Source organism: Petaurus breviceps, unplaced genomic scaffold (assembly GCF_028583685.1).
Source record: "Petaurus breviceps papuanus isolate PSGF00001 unplaced genomic scaffold, PetGlider_PUasm1.0 38, whole genome shotgun sequence".
Classification (NCBI taxonomy): domain Eukaryota; kingdom Metazoa; phylum Chordata; class Mammalia; order Diprotodontia; family Petauridae; genus Petaurus; species Petaurus breviceps.
The window spans coordinates 25,215,922-25,240,830 of NW_027186304.1; the positions used below are offsets into that span (position 1 = coordinate 25,215,922).

General features: G+C 37.2%; 1 protein-coding gene across 1 annotated transcript in view; it reads right to left on the reverse strand.

Moving 5' to 3' along the window:
• The window catches only part of PTPRM (protein tyrosine phosphatase receptor type M), a 1,041,338-nt gene that overhangs the window by 487,678 nt on the left and 528,751 nt on the right, over positions 1 to 24,909 (reverse strand). The window contains exons 8-9 of the mRNA XM_069099664.1: positions 14,403 to 14,711; positions 2,562 to 2,671 (exon numbers count right to left, since the gene is read on the reverse strand). Of these exons, the coding sequence (XP_068955765.1) occupies positions 2,562 to 2,671; positions 14,403 to 14,711 (419 nt within the window). The remainder of the gene's footprint in view (positions 1 to 2,561; positions 2,672 to 14,402; positions 14,712 to 24,909) is intronic.

Consider the following 24,909-nt stretch of genomic DNA (forward strand, 5'->3'; position numbering starts at 1 on the left):
ATCTATCTATCTATCTATCTATCTATCTATCTATCTATCTATCTGTTTTGTCTTCTCTTATCCTAATATTTATTTTCATTTCTAGGTCTACACATAATTATCAAATTCCACTTCTTTCTCCAAGAAGAGACACTTGGTTTCCTTTATTATTCAACTTTTCCTTCTCTAATCCATATTCCAGTCCTTGTCTTTTATTTGATCACCCTATTTTTCCCATTTGCACAGTTCCCTATATTCTGATTGACAGGACATCTACACTAACCAGGTTTAATCTCAATGTATGTAAGATTTTATTTTGAGAAATTATTAGTTTTATTATTTTCTACCAGAGGACTGGGGGAGAAAAACCCCACAATCTTAAAGTCAGAAGACCTGGTGGCTTTCAGTGGCATTTCCATCACTGATCTGATGAGTTAACACAGGCAAATTCTATCAGCTAAGTGTCCTTTTCCTTCTCAGTAAAGCACAGCTAATTACATCAGCTCTAGGAACATCTAAGTCGCAAAGCTCAAATAAGACAAAGAATGTAAAGACACTTTGTAAATGGCAGATGCATGGTATTATTATGATTCCATACAAAAGTAACATATTATTATGATCATGAATGAAAGAGGAACAATGAGCATACAAAGGTACTCTAGGAGAGAGGGCAGAGAAAAAGACTTTGCATCCAGGAAGATTTTATGTTTAGTCATTAAACTCAATTCAAAAAAGTTCTAAGTATTCCCCTCTGGTACCATGTAAAGTGAATTGATCTGCTGTGCTTATGCATATACTTTTATTTTTCAAAATGCCTGATTTATGACACATTCATCCATCCCCATTGTACTAGCATTTTAGATCAGTGTTCACCTGGGAGATCCTGTCTGCTAAACTCCAAGAAATTAATGGGTTCTTCTGCTGGGATTTTTCTTCTTATTGTTTAAGTACTTAATTGTTTAACACTGAGAAATATGCATTCCTCTGGCCCTAGATGAGGAGAGCCTGGCTTTCACTGTCCTTGCTCTAGGCAAGCATATGCATCTTTAAAGGCAATTGACCCCTTCTCTCCTCCTTGAAGCTTTACCTCCAAGGCTGATATCAAGTGGTTGTTTAGTCATTCAGTTATGCCAGACTTTTTCTGACCCCAAGGACCCTACTTTCCACAGGGTTTTTCTTGGCTAGGATACTAGAGCAGTTTGTCACTTCTTTCTCCAGTTGATTAAGGCAAATAGAGGTTAAGTGACTTGCCCAAGGTCACAGAGCTAGTAAACATCTGAGGTTGCATCTGAACTCAGGTCTTCCTGACTGCAGGCCTAGCACACTATCCACTGTGTCCTCCAGCTGCCCCAATATCTCATATACATTTTTCTATTAAAATATAATTGTTTCTCCACTTAATTCTCATACAAGTGAAGCCTGAAAATATCAGCAATTAAAATGACAAACTCTAAAAACTGTGATCAAATAGTCAATCGTCAGAAATAATTATGAAACAAGGAACACGTCATTCATTTCTTAATATTTCTTCCATTTTACAGTAAGACAGCCATTGCACAACATCAATAGCTTAGCACTGAAATTAGCTTTTTTTCTTTTATTGAAATTCCTTTAGCTTTCAATTAATTTTTCTTCCTTTCTTTTTTTCTCTTTTCTTTAAAATTTTTTTTTTTGCATTTCAATACCAAGTTTCAGAAGATTTATGGAAACATAAATGTAAGGCTAGTTGGGTCAGATATGAGGGTGAACAGTGATTACTGTCTGACAGCTTAATCTGCTCAGGCTTTTGTCAGTTTTTCTGAAAGGTATTCAAGCAGAGGTTCCAGATGAGGAGCAGCAGCAATTCCCAGAAACCTAACAACATATAATTTTGTTGAATTTGCATTCAAATAAACGCTAGCTTAAAAAAAATCTACCTGCTTACTTCGATTACAATAGGCTTAGTGAAATGATTCTCATACAAATGTGGTGATGACTGTCACCACTGCTATTTCTATTTTTTCTTGAACAATTCATCAAAATCTTCTTCACTGTGATTCAACTATCTGACATACATCACTAGATATAACAGTGTCACTGAAGTCTAAAGAGAGTTGCTAATTCCTGCAAATCAAGAGCCATTATTCTATTGTCACTCCCCAGGTGAATTTTATTGACTTTTAAATTGTATAATCTGTATTCTCTACAATTCAGCAAAACATTATTTTATGGTTAAGAAACATCAAGATCTAAACTTTCGAAATATTTAGCACCAAAACAAAATAAAACAATTCAATTTTTAAAGAAAGATAATTTTCAATATGTTATCTATTTAACATGCAATTACTAACCTGAAAACACTCACCAATTCATTACAAATACTCATTCAAAAAGTATATATCATAGATCATAACTTACATTTATTGTATGTGTTTAAATGCAAAAAAAAAAGCTTCTTTAAATGACTAATTCTTTATCAAAACAGTTCCATACTCATTCAAAGCCTATTGGCATTTGATGGAATTCTTTTAACAATTAGTAGGCACTTGCTAAATACTTGATGAATTGAATCAAAATTATAATTAAATTTATATGTTCTCTACCTCATAGAAGGTGATCACACCATATGTCTGAGCTGGCTCTCTCCACTGAAGAAATATCTTCTCCTCAAAAGTACTTCCTTGGATAGATTCAATGGGAACAGAACTTGGAACTAACAGCAACAACAAAAAAATATAGTTTTGGTCAGATGAACATCGGTTAGGTTTTAATTTCTTAAAAGGGAAACAATATTTGATATTCTGCAGATATAATCATTCTCCCACAGAGACTTTCAAGTAGCAGATAGAATTATGTCCTTAATCCTCTCCTTCCCTCCATCCCTCCCACCTCCCCTTGGTGAGAAAGATTTTCCTTTAGAGGGAAACAATGAAAACAATATTCAGTCATCTCTTCCTTAAGTAAGAGAAAACACAGATATTCAATAAATTCTCACATCTTGTTATCTGTTTTTTAAAGGAAAATAAAAATTTGAAACACAGCCATGAATTTAATGCTATAAAGGTCTTAAAATTTCATCTACTCCCTCACCCTTCTTTTTACAGACGAGGAAACTGAGGCCCAGAAAAATTGTCCAAGGACAACCAGGTAGACAGTGGCAAAGCTGGGATTTAAACTAGATCCTCTGACTTTAAGTTCAGTGTTCTTTTATCTGTGTTGTGTTGCTCCCTGTAATGCTTGAAGCACAATCAAATTTAACTGATATTAAATGATAGAAGGTAATAATTTGTGAGGAAAAAATGATCATGACCAGAAAAAAAAAACTTAGTTCTTCACACAAGTCTTCATACTCAACCAAAAGTTTGTTTGTTTTTAAATCTCTTTATTCATGATACAAAACCACATGGAATATAGCCATAACCATGATCTCATTTGTAGACTTGTTTAGTCACCAACTAAGTATCAAGGACATAGGGTATTCCAGAAACAAAAATGGTGACAATGAAGAGTTGTATCATGAAATAAATTTCTTAACATGAAACAGCTATAAAAATCAATGATTAAATAAGAGATATATGGAAAGGTAACAGGAAGTAGAGGACATCATTCTGGACCTAGATTCAGGGTTCAAGTCCTACCCACAACACTTAATGCAGGCACTTTTTGGCATATATTTAAAATTAACTAGGCCTCACTTTCCTCATCTGTAAAATGGAGACAGTAAAATCCATAGTACCTACCTCACAGGATTTTTCTGTGGCCCAGTAAGACAACCTATGAAAAGTTCTTTGTACATTCTAATGAACTCTATAAATGTGTATTATTACTGTCTTAAGAGTATAATATACACTGACATACATCTATAGTACAGAAACAGAAAGGCACTTTATCAGTCTTTCTCCAACTTCCTGGCTTACTTATGAATAAAATCCCACCTTCTACAGGAAGGGTTTTCCCAATCCTTTTTAATTCTAGTGTCCCCCCCACTGGTGATTATTTTCAATTTATCCTCTTTAAAGATTATTTGTACATGGCTATTTGTGTCCTGTGACATGCATTAGACTATGAACTCCTTAGGAGCACACTGTCTTATGACTTTCTTTGTATCCCCAGCCCTTAGCACAGTGTCTGAATATAATAAATACTTAATAAACATTCACTGACATGCAGAAATTTCACTCTCCAAGGACAGAAGAGTTGGGGCAAAGATGATCCTAAACATGAGGTAATTCAAAAACAATTTTGGGGGGGCAAAGCCAAGATGGCAGGGTAGAAGCAGGAAAACTCCCTGCACCCCCCCCCATAACCACCTCAAATACCTATAAAAATGACTCTAAAAAAACTGTAGGGCTACAGAACCCACAAAGTGACAGAGAGAAACAACTATCCTGCTGAAGATAGCACGGCAGGACAACTGGAAGGGTCCATTACAGCATGCTGAGAGCAGAGCTCAGCCCCTTGAGTCCGAGGTTTTAGCCTCAGGGCAGCCATGACCAGCCACTTGGCAAAACTTTGGGAGAGTAGATCAACAGCAGCTGTGGTGATTTCCAGAATTATCAACCCATTAATGCCAAAGACAAAGTGAGAGGTCAGTGAAGAATTTGGGAACAGGGAGTCTGGAAGTGAAGTCTGGCCTCTGCCCCTGGAGTGAGAAGTGGCTGAGGCTACATCAGAGCTCCTGGCCTGCAGAGTGTAGGGGGACCAAGCAACCAGTCTGAGGGGTAATTGCTCTTGTTTAACCTGCTTGGATCTGGATCGCTGTCTAGGGGGGAGGTCCTGGGGTGTGTGACCAGGTGCCAGAGCCTGTGGAAGCAACTGAAAGGACAACCAACTAACAGCTCTAGCAACTGCAAAAACCCCAGTGATTTGTAACAAAGCTCCCCTCTGGAAGCAGAGTTCTACTGTGGCAAAAAGCTCCAAAGTCAAGTAATTGAGTGGCAACATGAGCAAGCAAAGGAAGCAAAGCAAGCACAGCAGTCAAACCTTAGACTATTTTAGGGACAAAAAGGATCAAACCATGGAACAGGAGGAAGACAGAAAAGTCAGAACTCTTGTACCAAAGGCTTCCAAGAAAAATATGAACTGGTCACAGGCCACAGGGGAGCTTAAAAAGGATTTTGAAAACCAAATAAGAGAAGTGGAGGAAAAATTGGAAAGAGAAATGAGAACGATGCAAGAAAATCATGAAAAGAGAGTCACCAGCCTGACTGAAGAAAGTAACACCTTAAAAATAGACTAACTCAAATGGCAAAAGAGGGCCAAAAAGCCAATGAGGAGAAGAATGCCAAAGCCAAATTTGCCAGGTGGAAAAAGAACCTCAGAAGCTCATTGAAGGAGTCAAGATGGCAGAGTAGAAGCAGGACCTCTGAGAGGCTCCGGCTTCCACCTTCCCCAATTCATGCAAAAGGGGACTCTGAACAAACTTTGGAGCTGCAGAACCCACAAAATGACACAGAGAAGCTAACCTCTCCCTGAGGATAGCCCAACAGGCAGCAAGGAATCGGCCAGCCCAGTGCTCTGGGAGCTGAGCCCAGGCCTGCATGAGCCGGAGGTTTTAGCCCCAGGGCAGGCCAGAACAACCACCAGCTGGAGGGACTCCAGATCACCAGCAGCTGTGGTGATCCAGAATTATCAACATATAGATGTGACGGACAAAGTGAGAGGTCAGTGCAGTCTGGACTTTGGGACCCAGTAAGTGGGAGTGCATCGGCTTTTGCCCCAGGGGCGAGAAGCCGCTGAGACGCCAGCACAGTCAGCCAGTGCCATGTGGCAGCTTCAGCTCCTGGCCTGCAGAGTGTAGGGGGACCAAGTGACAAGTCGGAGGGGTAATCGCTCTTGCTTTAACCTGCTTGGATCTGGATTGCAGTCTAAGGTGGAGGTCCTAGGGTGTGTGACCAGCTTTTCAGAGTGTGTGGAGGCTTCCAAGGGGGAACCCAACTAATACCTCTGGCAGCTGAGAAAAACCCAGTGTTTAGGACAAAAGCTCCCCTGTCTGGTGGCAGAGTCCTACTGTGGCAAAAGCCCGGGGGTCAAGTGACTGAGGGGCGACATAAACAGGGAAAGGAAACAAAGCAAATAGAAGATTCCAACATTAGACTCCTATTTTCGGGACAAAAAGGAGCAAAGCATAGAACAGGAGGAAGACAGTGAAGTCAGAACTCCTGCACCAAAAGCTTCAGAGGAAAATATGAGCTGTCTAAAGGCCACAGAGGACCTTAAGAAGCAGATAAGAGAAGTGGAGGAAAAACTAGAAAGAGAAATTAGAACGAGGCAAGAAAATTCTGAAATGGGAGTCAACAGCCTGACTGAAGAAAATAATACCTTAAAAAACAGACTAACTCAAATGGCAAAAGAGGCTCAAAAAGGCAATGAGGAGAAGAACACCTTAAAAAGACGAATTTGCCAGATGGAAAAAGAATCTCAAAAGCTCACTGAGGAGAATCATTGCTGCAGAATTAGATTGGAGCAAATGGAAGCTAATGACTTTATGAGAAATCATATTACTATTAAACAGATCCAAAAGAATGAAAAAATAGAAGGCAATGTGAAGTATCACATTGGGAAAATAACTGACCTGGAAAATAGATCCAGGAGAGATAATTTAAAAATTATTGGACTACCTGAAAGCCACGATCAAAAAAAGGGCCTAGAAATCATCCTTCAAGAAATTCTCAAAGAAAATTGCCCTGATGTTTTAGAACCAGAGGGCAAAATAGAGGTTGAAAGAATCTACCCATCACATCTTGATAAAGATCCCAAAAAGAAAACTCCTAGGAAAATGATAGCCAGGTTCCAGAGTCCCTAGATCAAGGAGAAAATATTACAAGCAGCCATGAAGAAACAATTTGAATATTGTGAAAACACAATTAGTATAACACACAGGATCTGGCAGCTTCTACACTGAAGGATCAAAGGGCTTGGAATATGGTATTCCAGAGCTCAAAGGACCTGGGATTAAAACCAAGAATCACCTACCCAGCAAAACTGAGTATCATGTTTCAGGGGAAAATATGGTCATTCAATGAAATAGGGGACTTTCAAGCATTGTTGATTAAAAAACCACAACTGAATAGAAAATCTGACATTCATATATATGAAGCAAGAGAAGCATGAGAAAGTAAACAGGGAAAAGAAACCATAAGGAACTTATGAAAATTGAACTATTTACATTCCCATGTGGAAAAGCAGTAATTTTAACTTATGAAACTTTTCTCAGTATGAGAATAGTTGAAGGGAATAAAAATGTGTGTGTGTATACATACACACACATACATATATGTATATATACATATAAATGTCTATATAGGAGGGTATATGAGCATATGAATACCTATGTGTGTGTATATATGTGTAGAGGTACACCTAAACAGAGGGCACAGGATCAATTGAATAGGAAAGGATGATACTTAAAAGGTGAAGTTGAGAGATGAGAGAGAATGAGAGAAGATGGGAAGAGACAGAATGGGGTAAATTATCTCATACAGAAGAGGTAAGGGAAAACTGTTACAATGGAGAGGAAGAACAGGAAGGCAAAAGGGAATGGGTCAAACTTACTCTCATTGAATTAGGCTTAGGGAGGGAATTACATACACTCTAAATAGAGTATCTCACCCTACAGGGAAGTAGGAGGGAAGGGGATGAGAGGGGGGATGATGAAGGGGAGCGCAGGTTTGGGGGGACAGAAATTAGAAGCATACACTTTTGAAAAGGGATAGGGTCAAAGCAAAGAACAGAACAAGTGGGGGATGGGATAGGAGGGAGGGCTATGTAGTCAGTCTTTGACAATATATCCACTATGGAAATGTTTCGGTTGCTACACATGCACAACCTATATTGAATTGCCTATCTTCCTAGTAAGGGTGGGTGATGAGGGAAGAAGGGAAAGAATCTAGAATTCAAAGTTTTAAAATCAAATGTTAAAAATATATATATATTTTTTTTACTTGCAACTGGGAAATAAGATATACAAGCACTGGGGTATAGAGATCCATTTTGCCCTACTGGAAAGTCGGAGGGGTGAGGGGGGGAGGATTTGGAGAGGAGATTGGGGGAGGGGATATACTGTGGGATGGCTGTTTTGGGGTGGTGGGTAGGAGCAAGACAGGTAGAAAATTTGTAATGCAAAATGTGGAAATGAATGATATGAACTAACAAAATTTAATTAAAAATAATTTTAGAACTGGCTTTCAAATATATTATTTTTTTAGGACAGAATTGATAACAATATTAAAAAAATTCTCTTCTGATACCTCATTATGATTGTGTAGGAATTTCTCAGGCTAAGGCAGTAGAGTACAAAGCACGGCAGATTCCATAAGAATGCAGATTTGGGGACAATCTACCTATATGTCTTCATTCTATACAGAGAATAGACTTGTTAGATTCACAGAGGGTTATCACCATGTTGGAAAGAGAATAATGAATATTTGATCACTCTATCATGTATATGGACATATAATATATAGGAAAGTCCAGAAGTATTAGTGTAATTTAAAGTTTTAATAGCTTAAAACTGCAAAAAGACTTTTGGAACAGCCTACAGAGGAACGTAGAAGAATGTAGCATGACATTATAAATTAAGAATTGGATTCAAAATGAGGAAAACTGAGTTCAATATTCGCGTGGGTGTGTGTGTGTGCGCGTGCGTGTACACATCCATTAAGATTCCTAATTAAATTATTTTTATCAGTGTTATCAACATTCTACTAATCCAGGGGTGGGAACCTGCAGCCTCAAAGTCACATGTTGCCTACTAGGTCCTTGGATGTGGCCTTTTGAGTACAAGGTTTTTTTTGTTTGTTTGTTTTTTGATTTTTGGAGGGAGACGATTGGGGTTAAGTGATTTGCCCAAGGTCACAGGGCTAGTAAGTGTTTAGTGCCTGAGTCTAAATTTGAACTCAGTTTCTCCTGACTCCAGGGCTGGTGCTCTATTCACTGTACCACCTAACTGTCCCTTGAGTACAAGTTTTATGGAAAAAATTCTTCTACTATGGGGATTTATTCTATGAAGTTGGTATTCAGTCAAAGGGCTATACTTGAGAACCTAGAGGGCCCCATGCTGCCTGAAGGCCACAGGTTCTCCTCCCCTGCAATCTCTTAGGCTAGAAATTTTTTAATTTTCTATCCCTTTTTATCTACTCTATTCAAATAATCACCGACATTTCCCCCTCCCCCCAATAGCTCTTAGATAAAGAAGAAAGCAATTATGGAATTAATAAATTTTACAAGTTAGACATGACAAACTTCTGGAGAATATTGAATAGGAATAGAAAGGTGTATACCTATTTCTTAGCTATGCATGGCACCCTCACAAAAAATGATCACATTGGGACATAAAATCTCACAAACAAATGCAGAAAAACAGAAATATTAAATGAATCTTTTTCTGATAATAATATAATAAAAATTATATTGAGTAAAGGATTTTTGGAGCATAGATCAAAATTAATTAGAAAGTAAATAATAATCCTAAAGAATGAATGATTCAAAGAATAAATCATAGAAATAATCAATAATTTCATTTAAGATAATGACAAGGAGACAGTATAACAATTTATGAGATGCTATCCAAGGAGTACTTAGGGGGAAATTTCGAACTCTAAATGTTTACATCTATGAAGAAAAAAGAGCAGATCGATGAATTGGGAAAATTCTAGAACTGGGAAAAAAAACACTAGAAAAAATAAATCTCTTAGATTTATTATTTCCAGTCACCAGAAATGTCATGTCTCAATTACTGTGAAGGTCTCCAATCTTTGTCCATGATTATTCATTTTCCTCTCAAACATAGTTCACCTCTAGATGTCAGGAGGAACCTCTTTAGATCATTAGTTTCATCATGCCACTCGTAGCTCAACAACCTACAATGACTGTCTACTAAGTATCTCATAAAATCCAAGATGAATTTCAAAGCTTTCCATAGTCTAGTTCCACCCCAATTTCCCAACTTTATTTTCCAGTCCTTACCAAGATGTACACTGCATTAAAGATAACTAGATCTGCTGTCCTATGCTTAGATCTTCATGTCTATTCTCCTTGTATTTTTTATTCTATTTTTTTCGACCCAAAAACATCCTCCTCTGAAATCCCCCATGTCTGTCTAAATTTTAACAATGATCCAAAATCCAGTTCAAGCTTCTCTTTTGTGAAATTTCTGCTAACTACTCCAGCCTACCCTGAACTCTTACTGCATTTAAAATCTGTACAAAATAGTATAACACATTTTTTATTCCATAATGTTTCCATATGGGAATCAGTAAAAGTGAATAGAGAAATAGATTCAGAATCTCATATTAGGTGTATGACTGTAGGTAAGCCATATAATTTCTCAGCATCTTATGCAACTCTAAAATGATAAGTTTGAGAGAAGTTACCAACCAGTTAGCATTGCAATGTAAGGATAGTTCCTCACCATGATTTATTTACAAAAATGAAATAATAAGTTCAGTTAAAAAAAAAGATTCTTAGATATCAATTCTCCTTCCAACAGTAATTATCAGTTTTCTCAGGGAAGATAAGAAGTCATAGATTCATGTCAAATTAGAATTTCAGAGTTTAGGCTTTAGACCAAAAAAATCTAAGAAATTTTTGGGTACATTAGGAGGGTCCATTGATTTCAAAAACATTGTGAAAAATATCTAATATTTTCCCACCAAGGACGAAGGTGAATTATAGATCTATTTACTACTTACACTAGGTTTCCTTTACAAATCATTTATTGGTCATGTTATTAAATTTTGCCAGTGACCTATAATAAGTCCTGAGAAATTTCATTGGATGTCTGTCATATCTATCTTTCGCCAAAAGAAGTATAGGAAAGCAAGCACAATTAATTTAGATTCTAGTTTGACTTGTGAAAACTGCAAATATAACAGTATAAATTGAAACCTTCCAGAATCAGCAATTTCATTGCAGTCTTAATTTATCTCCTGCATATTTACAGCTACTTGAAAAACAGAATTTCAGAGTTTCATTTCACAAACAGGGAAACATAGAAATCACTTTAAAATCATATCTATACAAATTTTAAATGTGCTTTGGTAAATTGATTCCCAGATATTTTATTCATTTTGTAGTTACTTTGAATGTGACTTTCCTTCTATATGAATTTTGTTATTACAGCATAAAATGCTATTGATTTTTGTGGGTTTATTTTTTAGCCTGCAACCCTACTGAAATTATTAGTCATCTCAGTTTCTTTGCTGATTCCCTAGGATTTTCTAAGTAAACCATCATGCTGAATCTGCCACATGTTGAACACATAGTATGCAGTCTATCATATAGACCTGTTGGTTTAGTATAAGAAAACAAGGTATTATTATTATTTTAAAACCCTAAAACATAATCATTAATGTTTGATGATAATACTAATATTAACGACTCCACTACAAAAATAAAAAAGTTTTTATATATCCATATATGTGTATTTGCACATATATGTATATATATGTTTGCCTATGTTTATAAGTACATTTGCATCTATGTGTATATATGGGAACATATGTGCTTGTATCATATTTTACTATCTTCAGGTTATTTCAGTAGATCTGTGATCTCACTGATGTAATGGGTACTTTCTTCCAAAGGAATACATTTTAACCCAATCACTCTTACCCTGTAGAACTCTTACTAGAAATCTCCCATAAATGCTTTACCTGATAGCCTAGAGATCTATCTCTAGGACTCTTAAAAGTACATGAAAGGGGCGGTTATGTGGCACAGTGAATAGAGCCCTGGCCCTGGAGTCAGAAGGACCTGAGTTCAAATCCAGCCTCAGACATGTAACACTTACTAGCAGTGTGACCTTGGGCAAGTCACTTAACCCCAATTGCCCTGCCTTCTGCCCTCCAAAAATCAAAACAAACAAAAAAGTACATGATACAGCCATGTAGTATGCAGGACACGCTACTTTTTTTCTTACTCTTGTTGCAAAACCAGTTTGCCTCCTCTTCCAGTAATATATCTTGTTGAGGATATATTTTATGTCTCTTCTTATGCATAATTTGTTACTTCTAAACATGTTACACACATGAATATGTAATGTACACATATACACATGTGTATATATTATACACATATATCTGTCTCTCCATTACCTGTTGGGTACCTCACGATTTTGTAGACTGTAGTATGCTGCTATGTGCAGCCATATAACATTGCAGGAAGAATTCCGATACATTAAGCTGGCCTTTTCTTTCAGGAACAAGTGTGGGAATGGTTGAAAGGTCTGCACAATTGTCTACATTAAAGTCATATGTCTGAGTAGCACTTAACCTTATTTGTTTGAATTTAATGACCTCCAAGTTCTGTATCATTTATTGACATTATAATGTAAAATTGGCACATATAGTAGCTTTAAGTCCACGATGTGTATTACATACTTCATCCATGTGATCTTTATAACAATCCTGTGAGGGAGGTATTATCATGTATCACCAACTTAGAGATAAGGAAACTGATATTCAGAAAGGTTGATTAAAAGACTTGCCCAGGGTCACACCACTACCACATTACAAGCAAAATTAAAGGTCTAGGTTTCTCTTTATGTCAAGTTCAGTAGTGTTTACTATACCGTGTTTCCTCCAATTTTACACAGATTCTGCAAAGTAGACTATGGGTTAGTATCTTCGTTTTTCTTTTCTTTTTTAATGGCTAGAATTGCTGTGCTGCAAGGTGGTATAGCAGATAGAGTGCTGGGCCTAGAGTCAGGAAGAACTGAGGTGTTTTTACTAGCTTTGTGACCCTGGGCAAGTCACTTAACCTTATTTGCCTCCATATTCTCATCTGTAAAATGAGCTACAGAAGGAAATGGCAAACCACTCCAGTATCTTTGCCAAGAAGACACCAAAAGGGTGTTGGACACAACTGGAAACAACTAAATAACAGTACCACCAAAAGAACTGTTTAATTGAGTTCTGTTTTGCTAGTTCTTCATAATTTACAGTATCACAAGGTAACAGATTTATAAATGTATGGGACTTCACAGGTCAACTAGGCAAATGCCTTCATTTTATGAATGAGGAATCTGAGGCTCAAAGAAACTAAGTGCCCAAAGACACACAGGTTACTATCCAGCAGAACTGCGACTGAATCTTGGTCTTCTGGCTCCAAATAGCACCCATTCCCCTGTACCCGTTCCTTCAGAAGATTGTATAAGACAATGGAAAATGTGCTGAGTTTGGAGTAAGAGGCTTGGGGCTCAGATTGCAGCTTTGCCATTCATGATCTGTTATATGATCTGACCCAGGTCTCAGGTCCTTACGGACAAAATGGAATGGGGTAGATTAGACGGCTTTGCTAAGAGATTTAATCCATATCACTCAATCAAAGACTTAGTGTCACAGATGGGATTCAAACTCAAGGTTTTATTACTTTATGGCTGATGCTCTGACCATTATATGATGCCTCTCAAAAGGAAAATGTTTTGTAAATTTGTTATTGCTCTCATTGTTGTTCAGTTATTTCAACTGTTTACAATTCTTCATCAACCCATTTGGGGTTTTCTTGGTAAAGATACTCAAGTAGTTTGCCATTTGTATCTCCACCTCATTTTATAGATGAAGAAACTGAGGCAAACAAGGATTAGTGATGTATGTGCCCAGAGTCATACAGTTAAGTGTTTAAGGCTGGATTTGAAATCAGATCTTCCTGATTCCAGGCCCAGAACTCTACTATGCCATCTTAACACAATCTTAACATCCTGGAAAGGCAAGTCAATAATATTACAGATACTTATCACAATGCCTGGTCCATAGTAGGTAATTAATAAATGCTAACTGACTGAAGTTATGAGAAACAATAATTACAGTCCTTCTATGACTATATGTTACTATAATTACAGAAAGACAGTACAATATAGGAGATAGCTGTCTTCAGAATCAGAAGACTGGGTCTTTGATAGTCTCTGATCATGTGACCCTAAGCAAACATACCATTAGCACTTTAGACAACAAACTTTCAAGTTGCAGAAGAGGTCTGCATTGTTAGAGAGTTTCCTTACCTGGGAGTTCCCTAAACCAGAAGTCTCAAATACATGGAAAGAAATACTCTCCACCAAGGCTGAATCAAATCAAAATGTAGTTACGAAATATTTAACAAAACAAATAAAAATACAATGCAAACTAGATAATGATCATTTATGGTTTCAAGTCAATGTGTGGCCCTCTGACATCTTTATATACAATTTAATAGTCCCCATTTGTATATGAGTTTGACGCTTGCCCTGGACCAATGAAATCATAGATCTAGGCCCTATTTTCCTACTACAGATCCTTCCCAGTGTTAAATATACCAAAACAAACATGGGCATGCAGTATAAGCATATATTTTATTAAAGTCTGGATTTTTTTAATCCTGTTTCAGCTCTCATTTTTAAAGCAATGTATTTTTTTTAAAGAAAATTTAAAAAAAGCCTTCACTGAAAAATGTAATTTTAAAGTACTCACGGTCTTCATCTGTCTGTACGATAAGCTCCTGGCTTTCTTTTCGTCCCTCCGGATTCATAAGGATGAGTTTCACACTGACATTGGTGTAGGGTGACAGGTTAGTGATTGTGTGCTGTGGGTGCGAATTATCTGTGTCCCAGCTCACTTCTTCTCGCACTTGCTCTTGTCCTCCCACTTGGTAACAGTAATGGACAGTGAGGTTATAGCTATGGCAGCGAGTGACATTGTAGCCAAACGGTTCCCAACGGATCGTGATTTGCCGGGATTTGATCTCTACTACTTCAAGTTTTCTAGGTCCACGCATGGGATCTGTACAAAAAGAATTGTAGAAGACCTCAGAAGATGAGTTTAGGTTATTTGGTGATGTTATTCACTTTTAATGTGTCTTTCATCAGATGATGTAGCAGTGATCAATGAATATAATTTTATATTAGTTCAGGAGTTGACTATATTCATTGGACAAATATTTATTAAGGGAAAGATACTTTGTGAAAGACACTGTGATATGCACAGAATATAAAAGCATGAAACAAAAGAGACAATCCTTGCATACAAAAAGCACATAATTGAAGAGAAGAGATAATATACATACAAATTATAATATAACTTGATACGTAGGTATATAGGAGAGGTCAAAAAAAAAAAGCAACGCATGTTTGTTACCATACAACCCAGATTTTTCACAATGTTCCTTATTTCGATAAAAGAAAGTGTACTTTTAAGGAGGCCTAAAAAAGGGGGGAGCATTTTGAAAGGTCATGTGTTGGGGTCCAGAAAAATACGAGGCACAAGAGATTTGAAGATGGAGAAGTAACTTCTATTTCAGAGAATTGTGTCGTAAGAAATCTAACTCAAATTAAATTTCCTCCATAGGCTATAATAATGTCCATGGAATCTTCAAGATTGCTAAATTGTTTTGTATATCTAAATTACTACTATTAGGAAATATATTACACGTCCGATATTTGGGGGAAAATATTGGGGCTATTTGTGATTAAAAGCTTTTATAAGATTAAAGAGCATGTCTAATTTTATCTACTGCTTCACTAGCTGAATATTTAGAAAAGTTCTAATGAGCTAAAGATCCTTCATAAACAAATTAATATGCACCTCCCCTCTCTTTTGTTTATAATCAATGTATCTTCACCAAGTCTGTTCCAAACATTTTCCAGGGGTTTCCATCATTTTTGCTTTCTAATAGAGTGACTAAATGCATTGGATATTGGTTTGAATGAGTCATATAGTACTAACAGATTCAACAAAAAACTTTTCACTGCATAAACAAGCTTGCATTTACCTTTGTCTAGGCAAAAAGGAAACAAACAAAAACAAAGTCCAAGGCAGATCCAGAAATTAAGAAAATAGACATTTAAAAATCCCCTCAGTAATCTTTGCTAAATTTCCCACCCCACCATTTTTCCCATCTTTTCACTCATCTGCTCTCCCAATTCTGGCTACAAAAAAGGACTTTTTTATTGTACAAATTCCTCCTAGTGAATATTTTAGGAAGTTGAAATTCAAAAGCAGAAGTTAGTGAAAGTATCTAGGCTTTGCTGAATCTAACTAAACAGGATGATAACTTTTTTCCTCTGGTCTGAGAATCAAGCTAGCTTTTATTGTTAATAGCTTAGATTTTTAAATCTAAGAACAAACCAAAACAAAAATAACAACAAAGTCATAAGAATTTTTGTAAATAGAGAAGATAAATCATCTTATTAAGGTCAAAATGAAGTTGTGCCTTGAGGTCAGCTTTTGGGCCTTGAAGCTGTTATCAACCAAGAGGGATAGAAGTTACTTTTGGCTTTCTGATTTATAAACCTCCTCTCATTAGCTATTACCATCTAATTTTAACCTGCTTAAAGAGGATGATGCAAAAGGCAATGAAATCTTCCTCAGCTGGGAACTGCCCTCTACGGTTCCACCATTTATATCTCCCTTATGACCCAAGGAGAAAACTATAAGAAAGGAAGATGGCTAATAAACCACAGAACAGTGCCTCTAAAAATCAACGGGAAGCCAGCATTTTCTTTCCACAGTGGAGAGATAAATACTACTCATCAGTACATGGCATTTATATTTGAAGCCCAATAACTCAGTGAAAGTCTGACATGCCTTTCAATACCTCCTCAAACAAAGTGCCTAAAGGTTAAAAAGAGTTTTCCCTTTGCCATTCCATAGAACTGAGTTCTGATCTAGCAATGAATTTATGACAACTTCATCTTAAGTTAGTATTTTATAGTACCTTTATCTTCATTGTTTCTAATGGCTCTATTCCTACCTATGTCTCAAGTGTGAATCAGACATTCCACAGTGACATTTGCTCGTGAAAGTGATATTGATGATCTCCAAAGTCCCTGAAGGGCAGTGGTGTGAGAATAGATCACATTGTAGGTACTGACAACTTCATAACCAAATATGTATAATTTCAGTACACTAATCGCTTTTCAAACTGCATTTCTAGACTGGAAAACAAATACCATCAAAACAGGCTTGGCATACCATTACTACCATTTATATACAACATAGAAATCTCTTAAGGTTAGATAATAGGGTAATAAATTATATTCCTATGACTAACAAATTGCTACTAATTATGTAATATTTGCTACCCTCCCTTTCCTCTGCTTCTTTCTCCTCTCCACTGAGCCCCCACCCCCACCCCCACCCCCCGCAGGCCCCTTCCCTGATATTTGTTAAGATGGAAATGGGAGTTAGGGGCTGATTGCTAAGATGAGCTTTGCCACACACACACCCTTGGGATACTCTGACATTTCCTCCCTTCCTTATTGTGGCTATTATGATAAGCCCCATTGGCATGAATCATGAGGCCAGCCGGGACAATCCGGGCCCACTGACTCATGATAAGAAAGTAGGATGGTCTCCCAAAGGAGTGCCATGTCTGTCATGCCTGAAGCTTAGTCAGGTAGTTCTTACCAATCCCCCGCTGGTGCCTGCAGCATCTTTCATTCTGCTCTCTTTCTGCCAGCCTGAGCCGGGTATCAAGCAGTGAAGGCTGACAGTTGCAGCTCTGACCTGAGGGACCAGCAAGCCCTGTTTCTAGCCTCTGGCACTTTAAGCATCCCATTTAATCAGTGATCCTGGTTTCTTCTACATTCAGTTCTGTTTTTTCCATGAATAAGGGCAGAAACTGACTGATAGGATCAATTTCCATTGCAGGTTCAATTCACAGCTCATTTCTCTGAAACTTCACACTTTACCTCCTATTACAACTACAATACTTTTTCAGAAACTCAATTTCAGAACCTGTGAGAGACATTTGGTTGTAATTTTTGGATTCTGTCATTGGTAATCAAAAAACCTAGATTACAACTAAGGTTCCTGATACCAGGTTTCTCTTTTCTCCCTCTTCATGGACAAGAAAGGTCTATTAAAATAAATGAAACAAAAACTAGAAATAGTCTGAGCTATACCCTTTGCTACCATGAGCCAGTATAGCTGAAGTCTGGTGTTAGTCTTGGAGTCAAGAGACTTCAGTGCAAATTCAGACATTTCCTACAGCTGAATGGCATTAAAGGAGAGAGCTCTGGATAGATCCGGAGTCAGGAAGACCCGAGTTCAAATCCAGTCTCAGGCACCTGATAGTTATGTGATCTTTAGCAAATTACTAAACCTTCATCAGTTTCCTCATTTATAAAAGGGGGACAGTACCTACCTCCAATGCTGTTGTGAGGGTCAAATAAGACATTATTTGTAAAATGCTTTGCAAGCCTTAAAGTATTATATAAATGGTAGCCATTGTTGCCAACTATATAATACATGAGTATATAATATATAGTTATGTAAACATATAAATATGTAATACAGCATATTATATATGTTTATACACACATATATACATACATAATGTATATGGAGGGCAGCTATATTAGTGGATAGAGCACTGGGGCCTACAGTCTAGAAGAACTAAGTTCAAATCAGGCCTCAGACACTTCCAAAGTGTGTGACCTTGGGCAAGTCACTTAACTCTGCTTCAATTTCCTCATCTGTAAAATGAGTAAGACAAGGAAATAGCAAACCACTCCAATATCTTTGCCCCCCCCCAAAACAAAACAAAACAAAACAAAAAAACCCAAACCCTAAATAGGGTCAGGAAGAGTAGCATACAACTGAGATGAGTAAACAATCAAAATTACTTTTATGATTGTGGTTAGGTCAGCTGACCTCTCTAAGTTTTAGTTTTCTCATCTATAAAATGTGTCCAAAGAGTTATTGTAAGGAAAATGCTTTGTGATTGTGAATGTGTTATATAAATATGAGGTTTTGAAATTGTTATTTCAACATTTATACATAGATCATTTATTTATGAGAGCATCAGAAGCAAAAGAACAAAAATCTGGGGTAAATAACTACAATGCTTATTACTGGCCAAAGTTGCCATCTTATCAGTGAGTCAGCAAACCACTCAAATAGCTGTAATGGATAAATATCCAGGATCCAAGTTAGCCTTTTTATATGGAACCTTCCTGTTCCTCATTTTTTACCTTACATTAAATGGTTTTTTTGGGGGAGGGAGGGGCAATTGCTGTTAAATGACTTGCCCAAGGTCACAAGGCTAGTAAGACATTAAATGTTTTTAGATGCTGCTACATTCACCTCAGAGAAAGTCCTTTTACTTTCAATTAAATTTGAGAATGCTTAGGTTTGTTAACCTTTAAATAAAAATGTCCTCCAGGCATTTATTCATTTGTAAACTCATTGAATACAATGTAGCACTCTGTAATGAAGAACTGTTATATTCTAAGAATACCTGTCCTAAAAACAATTTCCTCAGTGAAAATAACAATAGTTCTCAATGAATTTTATGGGAAACAAAAAAATGAATGGAAAGTAATTAATTTTCATGAAACCACTGTACATACTGGTTTTAAGTAATTAGTTTCTTTTTTCCTACAAAACAAATGATATCCAAGAAGAGGTACGATGTATCTATTTTTATCTTTTGTTTTTATTAATTTTTTAGATAGGATAAAAAAAAAACCACAAGTGATCTGAAAACTAAGGGAAGAATATGAAGGTTATTTCACCAAACGGAAATGGTTTCCTATGTTAAATAAAATCTACTGCTTACTGCCTTCCATGATTTATGATGCAACCATGCTCCACAAGACTGGCATGATTCTTGAGACCAACACAGAATGACTAGAGGTCATTATCATGTTTATCATCATCACTGTCATATACATCAATCACCAACGATGTGCAAAGGAATGTGTTCTGCACTGAATATTTGTCATGATGACTATTACTAGCAGAAAGCAAAAATTACAAGGCAGAAATGGGGGAGGAAGAATAATTTCTCTGAGGATTGAGAGTGAGAGTCAACATTTATCACATATCTGAAATTCTTGTTCAAAGTGGGTCAAGACTCCTATAGGTAACTCACTATATCCTATGGCTGAGCAGTAAGCTGCTGATTCTATGAAATGTTTTAATGGTCTTGAACTTGGGGACCATGAGAGGCTGGAATTCCAGTTCATAGCTTGTGGACAATCTCATGTAAGAAGTCCAGAGCTGAATACATTCTAGGAAAAATTACTGCCTATTAACTCAGAAAATTCATTAAATATTTATTAAGTGCTGTTGCAAGTATGGCATCCTGTGAGGAACTGAAAAGTTTATAATCTAGAGGGGCAACTAGAAAATCTGAGATACCTTCCAGGTCCAACATGCTATGTCTCTCTAATACTGTGGTACCACATAAAAAAAATAAATAAGATGATACACACTGAAACAGGTCGACAACACAGACACACAAACATGCACAGAGAGACAGAGAGCAAGGGAAAAAACTATAAAAATAAGTTCAGAGGAAATCAGGGAATGCTTCATGGAGGTAGTGAGAGCTGATCTTGAAGGCTGTTTAGAATTTCAACAGACAGAAACACAGGGTGGAGAACAGTAACAGACATCTAGGAAAACATGTACAAAGACAAATTACAGAATAGAGAGATGTGCTCTCTCTCTTAGGCCATACAGGATGTGCTTAGGCCTTGTGCCCTGAAGCCACACTTTTGACTAGGCCACATGGTGTTACTGATTTAAAGTGCACATGTAAGTAAATGTGCAAGTAAATGTGATCAATGCATCAGGAAAAATAATTTGGCAATGACAGGTAGGCATGGTTATGTATGAGAGGAAAAACAATTCTTCTGTCAGTTAAAAGGCAGCTGAAATTGTCTAGATGATGATAGAATGGAGGACTTAAAAACTTTCCCCAATATTTTTGCATATTGAATGCTTGTGTCAGTTGACAATTACATTTCTGATTAAAAAAAGAGGAAAAATAAAGAAAAATATATAGGTTATCCTAAATAATATAATGAAGTCCTAAAATAGACAGGCTAACAGTAGGAATGGAGAGAAGAGAATGTTAGGGGAAGTATTGAAGTCCAACGAGGCTGAATGTGGTCACATGGAGCCTGTGGTGGGAGGCTTGTTTTTCATAAAGCACAACTTTTGTTTCTTTGTAGTCAAATGAGTCATGAGGATTGTGATATTCTCTGACCTTGAAGAAGGCTATATATACCTCTGAGATGAGGTTTTGCTGGGGGGCTCACTTTGGAAAGTTGTGTGATTTGACTATATGAGACTCTGGGCAGCCGCTGAGCCCCTGGCATGGAAAACCCAGATGTTGGTGCTGCTCCGTCTGGTGACTAACTAGGTATGGATGTAGTGGTCAAGCTATAAGCCCTGTCTGTTGGTCTGCTGAATTTTGTTATTTTCTCTGTATTTTTGTCTGCTTATAATTTCTGTTTATAATCGCTAAAGTTCAGGGTACGGACATTTTCCCCTGAACTAGGTAACTGATATATGTTTGATCGATTAAAGTAAGATGGTTAACCCTTTTTAAGTTGCTTTTCTCTAGAAAAGCAGATAAAAGAACCTGTGCTAGCAGCCATTGTGGGTATGCTAGGGAGCTTGTGGCTGCACATACACAAAATCAAATTCATTTTCCAGTGTTTAGCAAAGGGTCTGACACACAGTAAAAGCTTAATAAATGCCCGATTTGTTTATCTATCTTCATCATATTTGTCCTAAAACATGTTCTTCATTGAATTCCTTATTTCTCTTGTTGGTACTACCAATCTCCTAATATTGCTCACAAAAACCTCATATAGCCTCTATGCCTCATTCATTTCTCTGTCTCTATGTATCTCTTTGTGTGTGTGTGTGTGTGTTTCTTTCTCTCTGTTTCTCTTCCTCCTGGAGGGAGTTGTTTTTTACCCTACAAAAGTACATTACATTTTCTGGAAACTACCAAAAATAATTTAAAGCCAGGTCTGGGGAACAAGGTGGATGGTTATCCTAGATGATTCAGGACATAGTATACACAAAACAAACCAAGATATGTTATGAAATAATCAGACTAATTTTCTTTTGTGGCTCATAAACTATAATATTCTTAATAGATTTGGGAGTCATTAGTCTAGAAGGGTAATTAGATTGGCAAATGTGGATGGCTTCACTAACAGTAAGAGTGTATAGTCAATCTGTCCAACAGCAAACATTTACTAAGACCATATTATGTGTCAGGCTCTGTGCTATGCAATGGATACACAAATACAAACAATGAAACAGATCCTTCTCTTAAGAATCTTATATTCTAATAGAGATTGTTGTTTTCTGTCCTTCATTCTATAAGAGAACTATGACATCAAGGAGGTGATTCCATGACCAACAATGAACTGGATTTAAGTGAGGGGCCTGTGCAAAGTTACCAGCTTCCCTTTCTCCTTCAGAGTCATCTGGGTCCAGTGGCCAATTATAGGTCAGGAAAACTGGAGATGGCCCAGGATGCAGTAGGAGACCTTGGCCTTTTCAAGTTAAGGTCTTTCCCAGGTCTCAGGTTGTCTGAGGCAATGCCCATTCAGTGATTAAGGTTAGGTATGAAATGAGGCAGAGAATGGCCTCTTTTGCCTAGTTAAAAAAAATCAATCTAGGAGGGGAAGAGTTTTTGGCCAAAATAGAAACAATTGCTTTTTACACTCACTGAGCTCAAACAATGATCAAGAGGGGCTTAGTTTGGGAGCTGGCTCAGAGTGAGTGTCTAATGGAGAACATAAAACATAGACACATAGATATATGGTTATATAATACATACACGTATGTGTACATATGTAAATGCTTAAGACTGTTCTAACGACTAGAATTTCTGGTCTGAGGCCTTGCTGAGCCCTTCCCCAGGCTGCTCGTCCACCTGTAGTGTCCACCTGTCACCCCACTCTCACCTATTGCTCCAAAAAGCTGTAGCATGAACACCATAAGCAAACATATGTGGAACTATAAATAAAAAGCAGTGAAGGCAGAAATAAGGAAGAACCTGTATCTTAGCTATAAGGATCATATTAGACATCATTTGAACACTGCCCCTAAAAAGACATAAGAAGAAAAGATAGTGAGGGGTTAAGGATCAAAGAATGTGAGAAATGATATCTGGTTTGTAAATTAATTTAGTTTTGCTTTTTCAGGCCCCATTAGCTGACCTACTACACAGCATAATGTATCTGTGTATATATACACAACAGCAAAACAATTTCAAGCACTGAAAATAAAATTAAGTCATTTAGTCCAAGAAGGGCTTAGATAAATCCATAGACTGAAAAAAAATCCATACTGAGATTATTAAGGAGAAATCAGTAATGCACTAAGTACATTTATAATCTCACATCTATATCATGAAAGGTAATATGGTGCTTATTTTGGTTTCTTCATTTCTCTCTTAAGACTAAACATTCTAAACACACAGTTGTGGGGCTGTTCAGTCTGTTTTAGAAATACTTCTCCCTGAGAGACTCAGTAAGAGGGTACAGGCCACGGAAATTACAATCATTCAACTTGGAAATTCTGGGGCCCTGCAAGAATGTCAGGCTTGGCTCCCTACCTAATTCCTACTCATTTGCTCTGACACTCAGGGCAGTTCCCCCTCCTTTTTGCCTTCTATCACTTGGAGTCTCACAGTCATATCCCAGGAAGGGTTCTAACACTCACCATTCATTTAGTTCTGACACATCAGAAAGGAAACAAAGCCTTTGGCAATGAATGTGTAAAAAAGTTACCAGATGTCCCTGTCTGTGGCAAAGAGAAAGGGTTTTTTTTTTTAAAGTATGACAGCATCATGTCATGGGTTTGTATGCATTGCATCTGTCTTTTTAAAGATGGGCTCAAAACTTTTGAATCATTTCTTATCCTCTTCCTTAGCTAGCCCTTCCTATCTATTTAGTCATTAAGTCCTGTTAAATTCTATCTCCGTAATGCCTGCAGCTAGGTGGCACAGTCAAAGATGGCCATCAAGAAGACTTAGGTTCAAATCCTGCCTCTGACACTTCCTAGCTGTGTGACTCTGGGCAAGTCACTTCATCTCTATTTGTCTCATTTTCCTCATCTATAGAATGAAGAGGAGAATAACACCATCCTACTTCATAGCGTTGTTTTGCTATTACTCCACACTCTGAATCAGACCTCATCTACTACCATTCAGAGTCGGCTGCCATAGCCTAATCATTAGCTTCCATGCCTTCTGACTATCCCAAGCACTACAGCTCCCAATGAGTAGTCCTCCAGTATGGCTATGCTTATGCTAGTTTTCTTACTCAAAAATCTCCCATCATGCTCCACCTCCCACCACATAAAATCCAAATTATTTAGCTTAATATTGCAGGGCCTCTTGCAACAAAAATCTCATGATCTCCTTAACAGATGCCTCCATTTTACTCAAATTGGGTCATTCCCTGACTCCTGGATATAGCCCATGCTTTCCCAACTCTATTTCTTTGTTCAGGCTCTTCCTTCTAATTTCATATTTCCTGGTTTCCATTTTAAAAAAAATCTTACCCATGATTAAAGGGTCAAGCTCTAATGCTAACTCCTTCAGAGAACCTGAAATGATTTTTCCAGCTATAGGTAAGCTGTCCCTCTTCCAGATCTCCAGACTACTTTATTTGTGCCTTTCTAATGGCCTAATTTTCTACCACAGTTTTCTAATTATTTATATTCCCTTTCCTCCTTTAGCACACATGCACACACATACACACACGGTGGGTATTAAAGGCTATTTTAGAGAAAATGAAAATCTTTGTATGTCCTAGAGTGCCTAGTACAGTGTTTTGTACAAGATAGAAAAAGTAAGATGTGTTGATTGAAGAAAATGTCCCATTAAAGCAAAAATTGTGCTTTTTTAAAAAATATTGTTCAGAACAGTAAAAAGTCTGGCTCTCTTGAGAGGATGCATGTTATAATGTGGAAAAGAATCCTGAAAGAGAATTTGGAGAATATCAGCTGTCATTTACTGCCTGGGTCACTGGGGTAAGACCTTTAGCCCCCCTGGATCTCAGTTTTCTAATCTCTAAAATGAGGTTTGGCTGGACAGCCTTCAGGGTACCCTTCAATTTTAAGTCTATAATGCTGTAAGAGATCATTCAAATACCAGTCACATTAAGATTTATATTACGTTAACTCCTGCCAAGTGAATAAGATACACCCTTGTGGG